The 21246-nt window shown below is 42.8% G+C and overlaps 1 protein-coding gene across 6 annotated transcripts in view; it reads right to left on the minus strand.

The window, feature by feature from the left end:
• SCHIP1 (schwannomin interacting protein 1) overlaps window positions 1–21246 on the minus strand; it is a 179303-nt gene that overhangs the window by 35876 nt on the left and 122181 nt on the right. Inside the window, exon 1 of one of the 6 annotated variants that reach the window (XM_070374096.1) lies at window positions 13870–14090. The exons of the other annotated variants lie outside the window; for them this stretch is intronic. Coding sequence (XP_070230197.1) covers window positions 13870–13947 — 78 coding nt within the window. The 5' untranslated portion in view covers window positions 13948–14090. Of the gene's footprint in view, window positions 1–13869; window positions 14091–21246 lie in introns of those variants that run through there. 6 annotated transcript variants of the gene reach the window in all.

Here is a 21246-nt window from a genome sequence, read left to right on the forward strand (position 1 = left end):
AACATTTAAAAATTCTTGGACACTATAACCATTCTTTCAACTTTCATATTTAGCAATTATATTTAAATCTATCCATCTACTCAGGTATCTTCCTATTTTGTCACGTATCCATGGAACTGTGTCATACTAGCAGCTATAGAGTGTGTGTGTGTGTGTGTGTTACACAGCCACAAGGTAAAAGACTGCTTCTGTACAGTTACAGATGTGATGCTGATCTCATTTGATTACTGGGCTAGCATAGCACTGAGCCCTGAGAAGGTAACCACAAGGTTGTAAAGGGAAGTAAAGAATGCTCTTAATTTCACTAACCACTTGCAACTGTATTTTTGGAAACCTTAGTTAAAGCAACCCACCCTTCCAAATATGCAGGGCTGGTACTTACTGGTGATGGTCCTGCCAAAATAGAACCACACTTGACATCTTTACTTAAAACAAATTCATTTCAAAATCCCAAAATCTGCTCCGCAGATTTAACATAGTCAGAGAACTTATTTCTGAATCCATGTAACAGACAAGAAAGATTATTACTCAATGTCCTCTACAGTCAGAAAACTGTTGAGTGGAATGAAATATCCAAATATAAAATCAGTAGATCATAACATGAGTGTTAATGACCAATATTGTCCAACATTATCCTGGGGTCTGGAAGAGGTTTTCTTTAAAAAAAACACCTATCCCGGGTGTAAAGGTGTTAACATACCCTTAATTCCATGTCTGTCCTGATTTACTTGGTATGTTAAAGCGATAGATAGCAGCTGAGAAGTCACTTCAGTTGTGTTCAACTCTGAGCGACCCCATAGACAGCAGCCCATCAGGCTCCCCCATTCCTGGGATTCTTTAGGCAAGAACACAGGAGTGGGTTGCCATTTCCTTCTCCAATGCATGAAAGTGAAAAGTGAAAGTGAAGTCGCTCAGTCATGTCCGACTGTTAGCAGCCCCATGGACTGCAGCCTACCAGGCTCCTCCACCCGCGGGATTTTCCAGGCAAGAGTACTGGAGTGGGCTGCCATTGCCTTCTCCTGATAGATAGTAGAGAAGGTCTTAAAAATATTCTTATTCATGTTAATTACAATTTTAATACCAGAATACTTAATAACAGTTTAAAGAGGTCTGTTTTATGAATGGATAAAGAACTTGTGGTACATTTATACAAAGAAATATTACTCAGCCACAAAAAGGAACAAATTTGAGTCAGTTGCAGTGAGGTGGATGAACCCAGAACCTCTTATACGGAGTGAAGTAAGTCAGAAAAACAAGTGTTGTATATTAATGCATATATATGGAATCTAGATAAATGTTACTGATAAACTTAGTAGAGAACACACTTGTGGACACAGTAGGGGAAGATGAGGGTGGGATGAATTGAGGAAGTAGCATTGATATATATATATATATATATGTATGTATGTATACACACACACACATATATACGATCATGTGTAAAGTAGTGGAAAGTTGCTAAATAACACAGGGAGCCCAGGCAGGCACTCTGTGATAACCTAGATGGGTGGCATGGGGGAGGGGAGGGAGGTTCAGGAGGGAAGGATATATATATATATATATATATACTGGAGGCTATATATATATATAGACTGATTACATTGTTGTTGGAGAAGGCAATGGCAACCCACTCCAGTACTCTTGCCTGGAAAATCCCATGGACGGAGGAGCCTGGAAGGCGGCAGTCCACGGGGTCGCTGAGGACACAACTGAGCGACGTGACTTTCACTTTTCACTTTCATGCGTTGGAAAGGAAATGGCAACCCACTCCAGTGTTCTTGCCTGGAGAATCCCAGGGACAGCGGAGCCTGGTGCGCTGCCGTCTATGGGGTCACATAGAGTCAGACACGACTGAAGCGACTTAGCAGCAGCAGCATGTTGTTGTAGGGCAGAAACCAACACAAAATGTAAAGCAACTTTTCACCAATTACAAAAACAAATAAAATTTAAGAACATAAAGAGGACTATTTTGTAATACACAAATGTCCCCCCCTTATCCTCTTCTCTCTCTGGATCAAGAAAAGTACAGGGGCTTCCCTGGTGGCTCAGTGGCAAAGAATTCACCTGCCAACGAAGGACACAGGTTTGATCTCCGATCTAGGAAGACCCCACATGCCACAGGGCAACTAAGCCCAACAACATGACGACTGAGCCTGTGCCCTAGAGCTCTGGAAAGGCAGCTACTGAAGCCTGTGTGCCCTAGAGCCTGTGCTCTGCAACAGAAGCAGCAACCGTAATGAGAAGCCTGGGCACCGAAATGAGGAGTAGCCCCACACTTGCCACAACTAGAGAAAAGCCCATGAAGCAATGAAGACCCAAAACAGCCACAAAGAAACAAATAAATAAAATAACAAATTAAAAAAGAAAAGTATGAGGAATATAAAAGTCACCATAATCCCACCACTGAGACACAGATCGCTGCTAACATTCTGGTATAGTTCCTTTTAGTTTTTTCCTAATCTTATGTGTGTATTTTTCCCTTTTTTCTAAAATTGAGATCACATTGTTTATTATACTTTGAGAACTGCCCTCATTCATTCAAAATCCTTTAAAGATACCATTGTAAATGGCTGCATGCCATTCTATCCTCTGGAGTTATCTTCTACTGTTACCCATTTGGGTTGTATCCAATTAAAAATGACATAGAAGTTAGCATTTTTATATCAGTCCTTGCCCACATGTCTGATTATTTCCTCAGGATAAGTTCCTGGAAGTGGAATTACCAGACCAGCTGAGTGTGAACATTTGTTGAGGCGCTTGACACATTTTGTCACATTGCTCGAGAGGAAATCTGTTCCAATTTACATGCCCACCAGCAACGTGAAAGGGTGCAGCTTTCACTATATCCTGGCTAACACTGAGTATTTTCACTTAAAAAAAATGCTATTGTTTTTAATTCGATGGGGAAAAAAAGGGCTATCCTTTTTAATTTCTTTGATTACCAGTGAGATGAAATATTTACATTTTTTCAGTTAACATACTAGCTTTTCTGGAAACTACTTACTATGAGCTTTGCTTATTTTTCTATATAGGTCTGAGAGTTCTGAAAATTTTATAGAAAGCATATGATTCATCTTTTTGAGTTTGGAACCTAAGTGTTACATAGTTCAGTCAATAGTGCAGTCCATCTGAAGTATCCGCTGGCTCTGTGCTTGGAAAACCCTTCCCAGTCCAGAAGTAAGGGCTCCCACTTGATGTTGGAGGATTCATTGAGAAAACTTATGTAAATTGCTTAGTAGTAGTACCTGCCCTATGGTAATGTAAATCTGCAATAAATAGTAGCTGTTATGATTAATCCTCCAACCATTCTTGCTCTGAAGATGAGGAAACAGAGGCTGCAGGAGGGATACCCTACTATTAGATAGAAGAGCAAGGATTCAAGTCCATCTTTCTGGGGCCACATCTCCCAGCTCCTCTTCCACATGGAAAGAGTCCAGGCGGACACCATGCTGGAGATAGATATGTATCAACTTCTTTCCTGAAATGGATGTGACGCTTTCTTAAAAAAGGAGAACACACCTGACTTTAAAACACATACTCTGCATGGCTAATCATAACCACAAACATTTACAACACAAATATCTTCTCATTAGAGCCACTCTCTTGCCATCACTGCTCAATCTTCTTTCTGGAACAAATGTGATTCCTAACATTTCAAATTACTATATTCAACTGACTAGTAAAACAGTTTTTCTCTGAAACTTCAACAATTGGAACCCAATTTCCTTCCAGTTGCCCACATGTATAAAGTAGGAGTGTGTGTGTGTGTGTGTGTGTGTATGTGAAATGGAATATTCCTTGCCATATCAGTAAACAAAGGATACCATAGTCCTCAGCAATTGCGGCCCTCTAACATGAGTTGGGGAGCCTTGAGGAAACTCAGGAAGGAAAGAATATCTGTCATCTAGCAGCCATCAGACTGCAGCCACTCCATACGCTGAGCCCTAAAGAAACTCGGGAAGTGAAAACACAGGATATTGGCCCCAGATAGCTGAGGTGCATACCAAAGGAATGATTTGAGTGAGCCTAGACTCTAGCATCTTCCCATACATAGAAAAGTGCTAAATTCCTTAATTTGGGATATCTGGTTTTCTTTAATCAACAGTTATCTTTTGCTGTTCAGATCATCTGTCCTTTATTGCAAAGCTTTTCTTTGTAATTGAAGGATAATTGCTTTACAGTATTGCATTGGTTTCTACCAAACATCAACATGAATCAGCTGCAGGTTTACCCATTTCCCCTCCTACTTGAACATCCCTCCCGCCTCTCTCCCTATCCCACCCCTCTAGGTTGTCACTGAGCCCCAGTTTCAGATCCCTAAGTCATACAGCAAACTCCCATTGGCTATCTATTTCACACAGGGAACTGAACTTCCCCACAATGCCTCCTTGGAGCAGTGCTCTCAGGGTTACTTGAGATGCTGACTACTGGGCTTGAAGTCCTAAAAATTCTCACCAAATAAAACATAACTCTCAACTTCGAGGTTGAAAGTATTTTTTAAGTCTACATTTGTGTGCACGTATAGTTTTGAGGTTCTTTTGTCCTCTAAGGAATTATACCTGCTGGGCAGTTATGTCCTCTAAGCCACCAAAGCCCAAAGATGCCCCAGGGTGAAGAACAGCGGACACAAACTACACTCTGCGACTGTGTTTATGGCAAGTTGAGTCACATCCACTCCTAAAACAGCCTTGGGAAACACTGTCGTAAAACCAAAGTGAAACATCTAAAATCGATGTTGCTAGCAAAATGCAAGAGGGCACCTGAGGAGCAGCGGCTCATCACTATGAGACAGAATGGCTCTCACGACCCTCATCAAGAGTGAAAATGCTCTCACAGATTCACCATTGTCCAGTCACAGGCAGTTTTTGTCCTCGCCTGTCACCGAATTTCCCACTGCCACCCTCTGAGCATGGGCAGATAAGACTCACAATGGCTTTTGAGGGCATCACGTGAGCAGAGATCTCAGAACATGGACCACTGAGCCCTTGGACACTCCAAACGCCGGGGCTCAGCCTTTCCCATTGTGTTCTAATTCCCCAAACTCGACAAGAATCAAGACGGGTGTTTGGTAAAAGCAGTGCTCAGTCATGTCCTACTCTTTTGCGACCCCATGGACTGCAGCCTGCCGGTATCCTCTGTCCATGGAATTAATTTTCCCAGGCAAGAATACTGGAGTGGGTTGCCATTTCCTCCTTCAAGGGATCTTCCCAACCCAGGGACTGAACTTGTGTCTCCCTGCACTGGCAGGCAGATTCTTTCCATCTCCAAATCTGGTCCATCCCAAGTTCTTTTCATATTTTCCTTGGGATGTGGCTGTACCCAGTCCTTACATACCTGTTACCCACACCCCTCCTCTGGTCCTGTCTTCGCCTCGCTCAGTTCTGTTCCCCTTGCTAGCAGCATCTGGTTGCTGATGCAGGAGCCACCTAGTCTTCCACATGCTGATCTTATAAATTTATAAGCAGAAAATTGTGTATTTTGCACATTTCTAAACTTTATTTGACAAACTGTATTTTTGTGAGGGCAGCTGCAGGCCCACCAGCGTTCTCAGAAACACACAACATCCTGTGCCTAAACCTATAGCCAGCTGGCGCTCAGGACACTGCCAGCAGCTGCTTCCTTCTGACCCCTCCACAGATGCCGGTCCCATGTAGCCGGAAAGCGCCTGACCCAGAGGAAGGGGTTCCTTAAATTCCCTAAAGCAGGAAGACACGTAAGGAAGCTTGGCTTAGAGAATCAGGGAGAACAGTTGATGCAAACGATTCAGCGGCGCTTTGGGAACAAAGGCAGACGTGAGCTTAGGCGCAGTGACAACCTGAGGGTGGATGGAATTCAGTTATGGGGAAAGAAGTAGGGGAAAGGAAAGCATTTCTCCCTGGTTTCTTGTTTTCCATCTCTTCCCTGGGTTGATCTTCCCCTCCTCCCCAGCTCCATGGTTTCCTACTTCTACCTGTTCACTATGGGAACAGAAATGGCCTGTTATTATTGGATGTGCTTATTTTACCATGCTGTCTCAGTACAATTCACTGTAAATCCTGTAAGATACCACTTCCAGCAGCCTCCTTCCTGCCTTGCTAAGGTTGTTAACTCTGTCAGGGCTTCTTATACCCCAGGGTGCATACCAATCACTTGGGGATATACATTCTGATTTAGGGCCGGAGAGCTTGCATTTCTTTCTTTTTCTTTTTTTAAAATTGGGGTATAGTTGCTTTGGGCTTACCAGGTGGCACTAGTGGTAAAGAACCCGCCTGCCAGTGCAGGAGATGTAAAAGATGCGGGTTCAATTCCTGGGTTGGGGAGATCCCCTGGAGGAGGAAGTGGTAATCCACTCCAGTATTCTTCCCTGGAGAATCCCATGGACAGAGGAGCCTGGTGGGCAATAATCCATAGGGTTGCAAAGAGTCAGACACAATTGAAGCGACTTAGCCCACACGCAAAGCTGCTTTACAATGTTGTGTTAGTTTCTGCTGTACAATGAAGTGAATTGGCTATATGTATAAATATATCCCCTCCCACCCCACTCCTTCCATCCCACCCCTCTAGGTCACAGAGGTGAGATCCCTGTGTATGTAGCTACTTCCTACCAGCTATCTCTTGTGCACATGATAGTGTGTATATATATATATATCAACCTCATTCTTGAGACCTTGCATATCTAACACGCTCCAGGAGTTGCGAGGAGTTAGTAGGCTCACAGAAGGTCCTCTCTCCCTCTCTAAGCTCAAGAAGCCTCCAGGCATGAATGTTCTTTCTCCATCTTTCACCTAGGCGTCCCACATAAGTCTCAGGAAATGTCTGTTAAAGTGATGACATAAACATTTTCCACCAATGGGGAAAAGGAAAGCAATGTGCCATTGAGGATAAACCTCCTGAGGTCTGGCAGCTGCCTTATTCCAGGAGCTGATGAACACCCTGGTCCCCCAAGGCCCAGGAAGAAACTTGGGCTGTAGGGACCTTGCTGTGAAGCCAGCATGCCAAATGGAGAATGGCACAGGTGTATACCCGCACAACGTGGTCCTCTCTCTCTGTTCACAAGTTTCTTTAAATCAGTAGTGCTCAAATTTGATTATGCATGAGAATCACCCGGAGGGTTTGCGAAACCATACACTATTTCTCTGATTCAGAAGGTCTGGGGTGAGGCTGAGAAAGTGCATTTCTAACAAGTTCCCTGATGCTGCTGGCTCAAACACCTTGAGAACCATGGTTTTAAATACCTGAACCGATCAAGGAACTACACAGGGCACAAAGCTGGTACTCTTCAACGGAGCACAGCTGTGTTGCCTATGGACTGTCCAGATTCCGGATCCAGGTGCACTGCATTGGTAGCTGTCTGCTCTCTGCAGACAGGCCTTGACAGGATGCCTGTTTTGAAGCGATTAATGTGCCCATTGCTTCAGTGCAATCTATTGCCTAGTGATATCTGGCATCATTGCTATTAGCAGCATCTACCGGGGAATGCAACTGGGATTCTGGAGCTCCCTGCAGAAAAGAACTCTTCCTTTAGGAGAATAATAGTGACTCTTATTTCTCTCCTTAAGAAAGGAACTTTTACTCTAAATTTATAGGCAGCATTCAAGTGCGAAGGAGTCTGAGACTTTTAAACACTAGGAACCAAAAGGACAAACTATTTGTTAATTTGGAAAATTTTCTTTTAAACAAAAAATAAAAACAAAACCCCCCAAATATTGATAGTATTTTCTAATTATTTTCTCATTGAAACAACTTCAGGTTTGTCACAAGATCAAAATATAAACACAGCATTCTGTAAGAATACAGATTGCATGCTTTTGAATGGCAAGGGCAGAAATACTTGCTCTGGGCAGGTTATTTCAAGTTCTTGCATCTGATTTCATCCGCTGGGAAGGCCTTTACGATTCTTAGTGGAAATGTAAGTTAAATAATTAAGTATCTTCCTTCCCATTGTAACACTGAAATGGATATTAAATCTGGGTGCTTTTTTTCAGTTTGTCTTTCTGACATTTTCTATTTCAGACACTTACACTAAACAATTCAGAAAAGTTTCCTGAAGTGCTGTTGAAATCTCTTATCTTTGCATCCCTACACTGATCTGCCTAAACAAGTCCTCTGGACTAGATGTCAGGCCGGGCTGTTGGGTAATGTTGAGGCCTGGGTTTGGCTTGCTCAAAATCAGTACTCAGGAGAGAGGTGCCCTTGGATGAAGTCCAGGACGGGTATCCAAGCAGGGCCCAGGAGCCTCCTGACACCTATTTTACTTAAAAATTTGCCAATAGCAAAAGTGTTGGGATACCAGTCCAGAGGATGGAGATTTTTTTCTTTTTTTCACTCTTGGTTAATCCTGAGGGTGGTTTGGCCTATTTACTGCATTCCTTTTCCTCCAGCTATTGGGAGAGGGTATTAACGAAAGGAGGCAGACAGAAATGCTGGGTGCACCTTGAGCTCTCTCCTTTTCTCAAATGACTGCCTTCAGAGACTACTTTTAACAGGACAGTGTTATCTGGGACTCTATTTTTAACAGGCACCATCTTACAAGTCTGTAAAACCATCTCGGTCATTCGGTGTCACCGTCAGAACACAACAGTTCAAAACACCACTGCAAGGTGATGAAACGGCCAAACTACAATCAGCCACAGGAAGCTGGGTCCCCTACCTCCCATGTCAGGGTGGGCTGCCCACGTGGGGGAGTTGAACACATGTGCGTGACCAGGAAGGAGTGCAGGAGCCCAGAGCAGGGCAGTCAGAGCCAGGAAGACCCAAGTTAACCTCTCCACTGTGACACTTAATAGCGCAAGTTATGAAAACACTTTAAGCCCCAGTTTCTTTTTCTGAAAAAAAAGGGATAAAGATACCTTATTTTTTAGGTTGTATTAAGGATGAAATAAAATACTATATAGAAAGTACTTGACCCAGTGTCTGACCCAGAGAGAAACTCATTAAATGGTCCAGTTGTTAATATTAAAGGGAGGGGTGGGGTAAGTTGCTGAGAAGAGTGGAGAAAGGGATGAGAGAGATCCAGAAATGTCCAGAACAGACAGATCCATAAAGACAGAAAATGGATTAATGATTGGGGGGGGGGTGGGTAGGTGGGTAGGTGGGTAGGAATTAGGAGTAATTACTAATGGGGACAGGCTTCTTTAAGGAGGGGAGCTGATGAAAACATTCTGAATTAGAAAGCAGTGGTTTGTAGAACCCTATGAATATAACGAAAACCATCAAAGTGTACACTTGGAAACGTGAATCTTAAGGTATGTGAATTGTATCTCAGTTAATAAATAAACCTCACTCTCCCTCCCACAAACTGTGTGTGTGTGAGTCTTTTTTAAACTGAGACAAAATCCACATATCATATATCCGAAAAATCTATGGGTTCTGAAAGAACTCATTCCCTGACCACGCTGGCTCACCGAGGTGCACCAACCAGGTGATAAGATGCAAAGAAGCCTGAACGAGGAGCCAAGAGGCTTCACATTTACAAGACCTAAAACCAATCCGGCCAATTTCTCCCTTGAAAGAAAAGGAGACTCTGGCCCAGACAGTGGAAGAGACTGTCCCTGGGGGGCTGAGGTGGGGCTGTCCAGGGTTCAGTAACTTAACGGAGTTCCTCAAGCGCATTCAGCCTCACAAACAGGAAGACGTGAGGGTGCACAGAGGTCGACGGCTGCTTTTCCTCAGTAATTGCGTGGGGCGGGCAGAGCTCTCGTCTGGAATGGCAGCTGGCATTCTGTGCTCCTGTTTATTGCAGTTTATCTCAAGCAGTCATTTCCATTCACCTTTTTAAAAAAACATGAGGCGCAGCTGGGGCTTCACTTTAAATATTGTTCCTTCCAGCCTTTTAATTTTTTCACGGGCTCCTCCCTAATCTTTCACCATAATTGGATGCACCACACTGGAGACGGCACCCCGGAGAAACAAAGCCTGGCGAGCCGGCTTGCCCATCCTCCAACCACACACGGCTGCGGCTGCGGCTCCTTCTGCCAGGAGTAGCCTGGGGACAGAAAGCCAGGCCGGCTTCCCTGTGTTTGCTCTGCTCTGGCACGAAGTGGGAGCCAGTCCTCTGCTGTATTTCATGTTAAATTTTCTTGATTTCCCCACCCCTCCCCTCCACTGGTACAGTTTGGATCTATCCCTCGCCCTGAGATGGCATGGGCTGTGCCTTTTCTAGGTCCACATCGGCCATCTGAACATCCCTCCAGGTGGCATCAATTTCAGGGCAGCCTATGTGTGTGTGTACCTCCCCATGTGGATTGTAAGCTCCCTGAGGGAAAGCCCAACCTCCCTTTTGTGATCCTGACCCCGAGCACAAAGCCAGGGACCCAGGAGGGCTCTTGGTGAGTGATAGCTGAAGGAATCAGGACACTGACCTGTGTGCCTTTGTGTCTTGAAGACAATGGGCTGTGTGACCAAAGGGCCAGAGGCTGCTCAGAGCAAGGCGGGGCCATAATGCACTGAACGTTCACACCTCGGATTCTGCCAAGGTGCAGGCTTTCTTTTCTAGATATTCAGCTACGTTTTCCATTGAGTACAGTCTTACTACTGTTCCTGAAAAAACCAGAGGTCCTAAATGAAACATCTTTCTTACCAACAGGACCTTCCCCAAGGAAACGAAACAGATGCGTACTCTTTTCCTTCCTCTGCCTGGGTGGAAACTAATTTCAGTCACTGTAAAATGACCTTTCCCCTGAAGGCTGTTTGCCTGACTTTAAAACAAACTTGTAAAATAATCCCTATACACAGGGTGGTATTTATTAGTGCAACTGGTATAGGAAATTCTATTGTACCCAGGCAGGGATATACCAATTTTCAAATTGTTTTGGACAACTGACCTCAGAATATAAGGAGGTGAAAGAAGAAATTACTAAAACTTTTGCTTTTGGTTATATTTTAAACATCTTAGTTTTGAAAATACCTATTTGTGTACAGTCAGTCCTCCACATCTACAGATTCTGCATCTGTGGATTCAACCAACCACAGATCAAAAATATTTGGAAAAATACTTCCAGAAAGTTCCAAAAAGCAAAATGTGAATTTGCCATGCATCCAGCAGCTATTTGTATAACATTTACATTGTATTTACAATTATTTACATAGCATTTACACTGTATTAAGTAGTAGTAAGCAGGCTTCCTTGATGGCTCAGTAGGTAAAGAATCTGCCTGCAAAGCAGAAGACACAGGAGACGTGGGTTCAATCTCTGGGTCAGGAAGATCCCTTGAAGGAGGAAAGGCCAACTTGCTCTAGTATTCCTGCCTGGGAAATCCCATGGATAGAGCCGTCTGGTGTGCTACAGTCCATGGGGTCACAGAATCAGACATGACTGAGCATTCAGAGGTTAGAGAGAGGTGCTATAAGTAATCTGAAGATTATTTAAAGTATATAGGAGGATGTGTGTGTTATATGCAAATACCATGTCGTGCTTGAGCATCCTGGGATTTTAGAATCTGTGGGGATCCTGAAACCAATCCCCTGTGGATACCAAAGGACTAGTGTATAAATTTCATACACACAAGATGGATTTTTACAGCGGTATATGTGTAGTTATGGGGCTTCCCAGGTGGCGCTAGTGGTAAAGACTCTGCCTGCCAATGCAGAAGACAGAAGAGACTCAGGTTCAATCCCTGGGTCAGGAAGATCCCCTAGAGGAGGGCGTGGCAACCCACTCCAGTATTCTTAGAGCTTGGAGAATCCCATGGACAGAGGAGTCTGGAGGGCTATGTTCATAGGGTCTCAAAGAGTTGGACACAACTGAAGTGACCTAGCATGCATGCGTAATTATGAGTGGGATACGTGTACGTTAATGGCTTAGGTTCAAAAACATTTTACTGATAAATATGAGATAAAAAAGCCTGCAGACCACTGCTTTATGGCATCTAAGTATCTAAGTTTTCTACTTAGTAAACCAAACAGCAAAAAAAAAGAAAGAAAGAAAAAAAAAATACGTTAGAGGGAAAAAAACTTAGAAAAGGAAGGTTCTAATTAGGAAAAGTGATTTTTATTTTAGGTAACTTCTTTCTTATCTTTTGTGTTTTAAAGAAGGCCTGTATCACCTGGCTTCACTAGACATTCTTAATGAAATGGTTAATAGTTTTTTTTTTTTTAAAGCATAATGAAGCCTTCATAGTTCCATGATATGTATACAATTTGAAAGCACTTTGCCTGAGAAAGGTAGATAAAGCTAAAATGACTAGAGAACGACTCTCAGATTTAGGGTCCAGAATGACACATACAGATCTCTGTGTTTCATCTCTAGATGAAACACATCTAGAAGTTTCATCTAGTAGTCTTCTATACCAACCTCTCAGATACAATTTCTCCTAAAGTCACACAGTGGCGTGCTACTGCCTTGGTGAGATAAAGGGTGATACAATGCAACTCTGTTTTGCTGTTGTTGAGGTGTTAAAGCTACTTGAGCAATTCATGTTTGACACTTTAGTCAGCATTGTTATCACGCAGCCCGCAGATCATGGTTCAGTCATTCCTGGCATCTGGGCTCTCTCTGTTTCTAAGCAGATAAAACTACAGTAGTCATTACTTTTATTGTTACTGCATTAGCAAATGGTACGTCTTTCATTTCTCCTAAGTGAAAACTGACCTACACTTTCCTTTTTGAGAAATGCTGTGACAAAGAAAATGTGACCAGTCCTTTGGCACTGAATGTAGAGGCAACGTGAGACCTGAGCACTTGTTCTACCGGGTTGGGTAAGTGACTCTGACTTCTGAGCATCCCAAGTATCTTTTGCACACCTACTTCTGGCAGGAGGGGACATCAGAGAAGTGTCAGGGTTTCAGGACTCTGAGCATTTATCCCCTCGGGCGCTCATTTCCTTTTGGGGATCACAAAGGACAAAACCCACACAGAGCAACACGGTATGTCATTTAAACCTCTTTTACAAATTTAAGTTTCAGTTTCTGAGAAAGAAAAGAAACTATTTGAACTGCCCTAAGAAATAAAGGATATACTTAAACAGCCCCCATACTCATACACAATTATGCATATAAGATCTAAACTGCCATATTTTACATTATTATATATAAAGATCTATTAAGACAGATCTTCTATCTCAATCTAGGGGAAAAAAAAGTGACATATTTGATCAAACTAAAAATTTAGGAGCAAGTTCTACTGTTTTAGGTCATCTGCTTCTGAGGGAAAGAGGTCTTTCTTTCCAGGTCCTGATTTTTCATACTGTGCTGTGTCGTGACCTACACTTGACTTACAGGAAATAATAAGGGGGAAGGACATAGTGTTTAGCCTTCTGTGGACAGACAAGTATACACTGGTAGTTTAATTTCATGACCTCACCCATATAACTAAAGCTATTTTTACTTGGGGTTGTTATTATGAAATGATTATCATATAAAACATACTAAAAATATATTTACTGACTTGCAAAAGAAAATGCAAGCAAAGAATTAGCAGATACTGTACCAGTTTTTTTTTAAACCCCCATACTTCTCTTAGTAAAACTTCATAGTTTTCATTGTTTAAAAAGATCAAACTGAAAAAAAAGGTCAAACTTAGAAAGATGGTTTAAACATGCTAGTGGTTATTTCTTGCAGGTGAACTGTCAACATGTCAATAATTTAAAAATTTATTCCTTTCATAAAAAGCCTAACTAGAAACTAAAAGCACAAGAGAAGTTTTCTTCAACTTCAGGAGAACAACATGTGCATTCTAGTTACTGCTATAATACATTAATGAATACAAGCTGAAAAAAGCAGAAGGAAGTACTCTCCCAACTTAATGCATTCGATTCTGTGCATTGAGCTTTCCTGAATATATTATGGCAATGGCCACTGAGTGTGGAATCTGGCCACTCCTCTAGGGTTATCTTTCTCCCAGTTAGAAAAATGGTCCGATTGTTTACAAACAAAAGAGCTCTCCCCCCTTACCTTTTTATAATTCCCCTCCATATCCAATAGGGATTCTTGACTGATGATGTCATCCATTCCATCACTGTCCAAATTCATCCTTTTAACTCTTTACAATTTCAGTTAAGAAATAAGATCCCATGAATCCTGATAGGCTGATGTGCTGTTGCCCAGGACCCTGGTTCCCGCTCATGCTGACATGGAGAGCCAGCTAAGAGTCTGTGTCCGGCTGTGTGTGACCTTGCCCCCTTCTGTCCCAAAGACACCGCCCCACCCGGCCCCCCCGGTCTGTTCCACGCTCCGGCACAGGGGCAGCTGCTGTTCTCTAAGGCTTACTCTGCCCTGACACTTGGCTGGTTAAGAGTCCAGACTTTCCACATCTGCTGTCACCTTCTTCCCCTGGACGATCCTGCCTGGATGCCTCTCCCCAGCACCTTCTCTACCCCCAATCCAGGAAAAGCCAATTTAACCCCTGAACTTCCCGCTTCAGGGCTGAGTGTGATAAGAGTTCTGGAGGAAGCCAGCAATCTTATTCTGAACTAGGGATAGAGTGTACGGGATAAAAATAGATGCAAAGCCCTGCCTCACAGACTTCACTGGCGAGTTAAAAGCTGGGTATTGCATGACAAAACCAAACAGTATAATTTAAAAGTTAACCTGTGAGACAGATGTTTGCCTTTTCCCCCTTGCCTTTTTCCTATAACCAATCATTTCTTCAAATTAAACGTGAAAGTCTCATCTTCAGGGAGAAACCCCAGCACAAGAATGAAATTCTTCTCCAACACAGAGAGGGACCCCTCTGCCCCCGGAATCGTTGCTTTGTTCTAGTAATACAGGCAGGAGAAAAAGATCCATCAACTTTTTTCTAAGAGCCGGTGGCGGGTTTTCACAAAAGAGGACGTTCCTTGCTACTGCTCTTTTTACCCTTTTCCCATGGCTTTTGGCTTTGTTTACTGGCTTTACGTACAGAGAAGGAAAAGGCCCACAGCTGCAGGATGTTTTGATGCAAGAAGCAGACTAACAAGTGCGCACACAAACACACGCTCCTTGTTATCAAGTTACTACGGCCATAAACTAAAATATATACGCGGTATTTTTTTTGAAAGTTACTGTGTGCAGGAGAAACAGGTCAAAGAAGAATTCAAGGGCCAAGGCTCCATTTAGCAGCATAATCTTACAGTCTGACAGGCTTAGACAGGAAGCAGTAAATGTACCAGTCAATAGGTTTTCCAACGTGAATTCTTGAATTGACCAGCTTCAATGCTGTTAAGAACAGAGTTCTAGGGCAAAATGCTGTTCAAGCCAGCTCTTGACATTTGCACCTCTGCTGACGTGCTCACATCACTTTAGTATTTTCTCTCCACAAATTAAAAAAATAAAATCAATTTGTGGAAGACTTGTAGGATAAAGTTGTCTTAACGTGGTTTTCTGTAGCACTCTTTCCATAAAGCAAATATTTTCCTCTACAGCCCCTAACTCAAATCCAAACCCCTGCTTAACTCTACCCTCACCCCCACCCCAGGCCCTGAGACTGTCTTGTGCCTTTGTCAGACAGTTTGATGGAGTTGTGTCTCCCAAGCCACACTTGTCTTTGGGCAGACCTTCTCCTAGCAGAGATCTCCCATCTGACTCTCCTCCCGACCCCAGGACCCTTGCTCTGGACAGGGGTCCCCCCCACCTGCATGCAAGAAGCCCAGTACACCCTCCAGGCCTGAGAGGTCATGCTGGTCACTGCGTGCTGCCATACGCTGGGTGTTCCCAAAGCCAAGAATTCTCCAGAGGTAAGGCTTTGGGGTTAAAATAAAGGATGCTCGACTTTGAAGGACCTCTGCATACTAAACTCTGCCGAAGGAGGCTAGTTAAAATGAAGCAAGCACGCATCTTATTACATGACATATATCAACATGCTTCCCAGATGGCACTAGTGCTAAAGAATCTGCTTGCCAATACAGGAGACGTAAGGGATGTGGATTTGACCCCTGGGTTGGGGAGACCCCCCAGAGAAGGGAATGGCTACCCACTCCAGTATTCTTGCCTGGAGAATCCCATGGACAGCGGAGCCTGGTGGGCTACAGTCCAGGGAGTTGCAAAGAGTCAGACACGACTGAAGCGACTTAGCACACACGGCATACCCTTTATTGGGGGTTGCTATAGGCTAGGTACTTTACAGGTGCCTCTTACATTTGTCTTCAGTCCTCACAGGAACCCTCTGAGGTGGATATTATCATCAAACTGCATTTCACAGTGGAGTGAGAAATCAGTGAGGCTAGGGAATTGCCCCAGAGTGGCAACTTGCTCACGGTCAGGCCAGAATTTGAAGCACAGAATTTGCTTCTGTGGCCCATATTCTACATGGGTGTGGAGACTGCCTCCTACTGTCTGCCCCTCTAAGAAACAACTGTACCCAACAATAATCAAATGTAGCTTTTAAAAATGGTATCACATGCTGCCACAATTTTCTAAATCACATATCTGTAACATTCAGCATGTGTCACTGCTGTCCCCTGATGATCAGACCTCAAGGAATGAAATAAAAACTCCTTCATCAATAGTTGTGACTTAACACACTGTACAGTGAACTTTGCTTTCAGGTTTACCCTGCTGCTTTTAGACTGATAATGGTTTTTCTCTAACACCGTTACAGTTTCAAGCCTTTCTCTAAGAGGGCAGAGATTTGTGTTATTCATCTTGTTTTCCCCACAGCATCTAGACACCACCTCCCACATGTTAAGTGGACGATGAATATGTTGAATAGATACATGCACAGAGGAGAAAGGTTTGGGCTGCTTACAATGTTTCCTCGGAATGCTGTCCATGGAAGGAAATATTAATAGTTTATATGAGTGCTTTTCAACCGAAATCTTTTTTGGAAACCACATACATTTAAGAGGTAAGTAAACATGGGTCTGCTCAGGTTGAAGGAGAGGGCCTACCATGAATTTCAGTGATTTCAGCCTCTTACCTAGGTTAGCATCTAGCCCATTTAGCTATCTATAATCAGGAGCTAACATGCGAGCGATTATAAAAATTTATTATTTATTTGGCCGTGCCATGCAGCTTGTGGGATCTTACTTTCCTGACCAGGGATTGAACCCAGGCCATGGCAGTGAAAGTTCTGAGTCCTAACCACTGGACCACCAGGGAATTCCCAATAAAAATTTAGATATTACAAGACTTAGTAAAGTACATAAAACTATACATCTAATTATTATCTTTTGACTTTAATTTTAACAAGCATGCACACATGTTAAGTTGTTTCAGTCATGTTTGACTCTATGACTCCATAGACTGTAGCTGGCTAGGCTCCTCTCTTCATAGGATTCTCCAGGCAAGAATACTGGAGTGGGTTGCCATGCCCTTCTTCAGGTTTTAACAAGGTGGCCTTAAATATACAGATAAAAGGACTGAACTTTCAATATTAACTATGTATATGTATAAACATATTCAAATTAATTTATATGCACCAATAATATATTGACCACATACATATATATGTGTGCGTGTATATATATATATATATATGCATATTTATCTATAATAGATTGCCTTTTGGAGAAGGGCATCTCAAAATCCAAGATGGAAATTTCCCAGCTGTACAACAGGAACAAGGGTTAGTCCCAAGAAAGTAATAAAAACCATTCTCCTCCTCTACTCCCTATATCTTTTCTTGGCAAAAGTGATCCTCTACTAAGTTCTATGTAGAGACAAGTGATAAAACACCTTCTTTTAAAAGCTGGTCTCCAGTGGTGATGAATGTATTTTGCGCTCTCCCTAAGTGAGTGCTCGGGACATAGGCTTGTAGCCTAGACCCTTTCCAGAAGGAGCTGTATCATTACTGTCTGGATGGTTTGTGCCCGCTTAAAATATATCCTATCTTCCTGTCACAAGGACTGATCTTTGGTGCTTTCTAGAGCGTTGCTCTGTGTCCTCCAGCCACAGCATCTACATCACCTGGGAGTGGACAGGAAATGCCAACTCTCAGTTCCCACCCCAGACCTACTGAATCAAAACCTGCAGTCTTACAAGAGCTCTAAGATTTCTGAGTGCACTTTACATTTCAGAAGCACAGCTCGAGACCTTGAAAAAATTCAGTATAAGCCATTATCTTATTTTTGATCATATTTCTAGGCTTGGTGGTAAGACCCTGACTTTACATGCTTGGGATCAACACTGTAATTAATTTCACTTCCAACAGGTTCAAACGAATACAGGAAATGAAAAAGCAAAACACCACCTTAGAACACTGGAGCTGAACTTAATGTTTGGTGGTTTTGTAGCAGCCGTGCACAAACAAGAGGAGAACAGTCAGTCATGTCCTTACAGAGAACTTTTCCTGGTTTCTTTTTTACCAGGCTTCCCTGGTGGCTCAGGCAGTAAAGAACCTGCCTGCTATGCAGGAGACCTGGCTTCGATCCCTGGGTCAGGAAGTTATCCTGGAGAAGGGAATGGCTACCCACTCCAGTGTTCTTGCCTGGTGAATCCCATGAATAGAGGAGCCTGGACATGACTGGGTGACTGAATCTTTCATTTCCTCTACCGCTGCCCTCTCTAAAATGAACTCTGCCTGCAAAACATGGGGCCAGATACTAATGCTTCCTCTTAGAAAATGTACACAGAGCCACTTACAATCCCTGAGGTTGAAAGGGCCTCTGCTCACCCCCAGTGCCCTGAAATTCAAGGACCAGAATGGAGAGCTTCAGTTTCCTGTCAAGCCATAATTTGAACTGTGAGGCGCATTGGTCACGTGAGCTAATGCTTTTAAATGATCATTATCGGCCACTGGTGGAAATTATTGACTCTGAGAACACAGACCGCATTAGTGGGAAATCACTTATGCACTGTCAAAAGATCTTCCTATTCTTATTAATGGAAACTCTTAGTTCATCCTGATTAACCCTTTAGCTTCCCACCGCCTCTCCTTCAGCCTTAGCCTCCAAATTCCATGTGCTACACAAACCGACACTGATTTATAATCTCTTTTAAAATTATTTTTTTTCTTCTGTGCAGTATTCATCTAAATTTGCTTTGCCTTTCAATTAAGGTATTCTGATAGCTAGATAAACCATGAAAATCTGTATATTGTTTTGCAGAGGACGTTTCATTGTAGATTTAAAAAGTTAAACTAATGGCATTGGGAGTGTGCAGTGGAGGAGGTTAAAGCATTGGAAGGAGACAGAGTGTCAATTGTTTATTCGTATCAGAAAAACTGAGGACCACAGGCGTCAAGCTTTCCGCCCATCTGAAGACCTGAGTACGAGAAACGCCAACTGTGGTCACTGGCTGATGATGCCGCGCTTCAGAGGGGGACCATTGTTAACGCCCTCGTTATGTTTCTCTGTGCTCTTAGCATTCTTTCCCCCTTAATGGCTCTCCTACGCTGATTGTCACTAGGCCTTTGGATGACTGTTTTCTTCTGAACTCGAGCAATTTTGTCAAAGTACTTTCTATTTCAGGAAGCTTGGTAATTTCTGATGCTTCCACATAGTGCTCAGGGGAATACTAAGTACACCAAGATCTCACATTTTCCCTTGGTACGGAGAATATAAATAAATAATAGAATACGATACTATTAATCTTGAGCTTCTGCATGTAAAGTCTTAGTTACCCAAGGCTGTGCGTGTGTGCGTGTGCGTGCATGCACGTGTGTGTGTGTGTGAAGGTGAGGTCTCTGCTCTTCATGCAAGCACTGACATGTATCATCGCAATGTGCCCACTTCCTTCCAATCCCCACCACCACTCTCTTTCCAAGAGAAAATACTAGACTTTTGGCTTAAAATATGCATTGCACATTTATTTCTTAAAATCACTTGATGTCTAAATCATGATGTTTGAGGCTCTCAGTGCTACTTTAAATAGGAATGATGTGCTTGTACTAAATTTCTATTTCAGATCAGGCCCACACTGAAACCCTGTTAAAATGATTTTTTCCCTCCCATCTGGGCACTTATCACTGTGCTCCTTTTGTGGTAAAACATACACATTTTATTTTCAGATATACAGCCTAAAAACAAGTGCAGATGAATTTGTATCCAGAACTATTTTCTTAATTTTTAAGGTGATAGACATGTTATTCCCTCCTCAGACAAACACACTGTATCTCAACAAGGCAAAATACAACTATACCCCCAACCAGGCAAAACAATGAAGACAACGTATTCTTCAACACTCCAGGGAAAAAAATTCTCCAATCAAATAAAAATCTATACAACAAGACATAAAAATAACTTCATTGAACTTTTATTTTACTCATTTATTTTTCATTGAACTTATATTTTAAAAGCCTGTATCAAATAGTGCACTAAATGCTTTGAAATTCCCCTATTAGGTCAGTATATTTTTTTTCCCTGCTGTGGATGAAACTAGGCTTAAATGGAGTGGAATCTTAGATGAAGTCAAATTTGATACCTTGTTTTCTCATTCACACGAAGAGGGGACTGGAAAATGAGCCCTCTCTTGGCCTGGTGTCAATGGGGACAGGACTATATTTCCTTTCTTTTGTTAACCAGTAAATAACCCACTAGAGAGACTTCCTTGGCAGTCCCGTGGCTAAAACTCTACGATTCCAATGCAGGGGCTGAGGTTTCCATCCTTAGTCAAGTAACCAAGATCCCACATACCACGCATGGAGGCAAAAACAAAACAAAACAAAACAAAACAACCCACTAGAATCTGGGCACGAAGGTTTGTTTACTACTTTCTCCCAGCAAGAGCTTTTTAAGATATCTTGATGTACTACTTAAATTGATATACTCCCTAGTTTTATCATTTGAGACCAATATAGGACACCTTTCATTCTAGGTGATGGGTACAAGACTTCAATTGGGCTGAAACACTTTGACCATGGAATTTTTGGTGTTTCAGGAGGCAGTAAAATTACCCCTCTATATGGTAGGAAGATTTATGAAAACTGCAAAATTCAGTATGTTAAGAAAGGTGTCTTGAGGATGACTACTAGCTTCCACTGACCACGGGTGTTTTGAAGAAGTGCCTGGGGACAGACCATGAGGCTCACCTTGGGGAACCTCTCTTGGTGAAGGAGAAGTAGGTGTGGTGGTATACTCTTGATGACTGTCTCTGGGAAGGGTGGGATGTGTGTCTCTTTCATTTTGTTCCTTGCACCATGTCCCTCATCTCAGCACATGGGATGGCAACTGGGCAAGAGGCTCATAAGCCACATACAAGGAGTAGAAATTTTCAGACTTCCCATATTTTCTTTAGGATAAATTTCCAACTTCTTTGCGTGGCATTCAAGGCCTAACTCTGGGAACTTCCCTGGTGGTCCAGTGGCCAAGACTGATCTCCCAGTGCAGGGGGATCACCTTCACCCACTCCCAGTTGCAATGCACAGATCTGAGCTCCTCTCTGGTATTACGAAGCAAAACCCTCATCCTGGGGACT

This window comes from Bos mutus, chromosome 1 (assembly GCF_027580195.1).
Source record: "Bos mutus isolate GX-2022 chromosome 1, NWIPB_WYAK_1.1, whole genome shotgun sequence".
In the NCBI taxonomy this organism is placed as follows: domain Eukaryota; kingdom Metazoa; phylum Chordata; class Mammalia; order Artiodactyla; family Bovidae; genus Bos; species Bos mutus.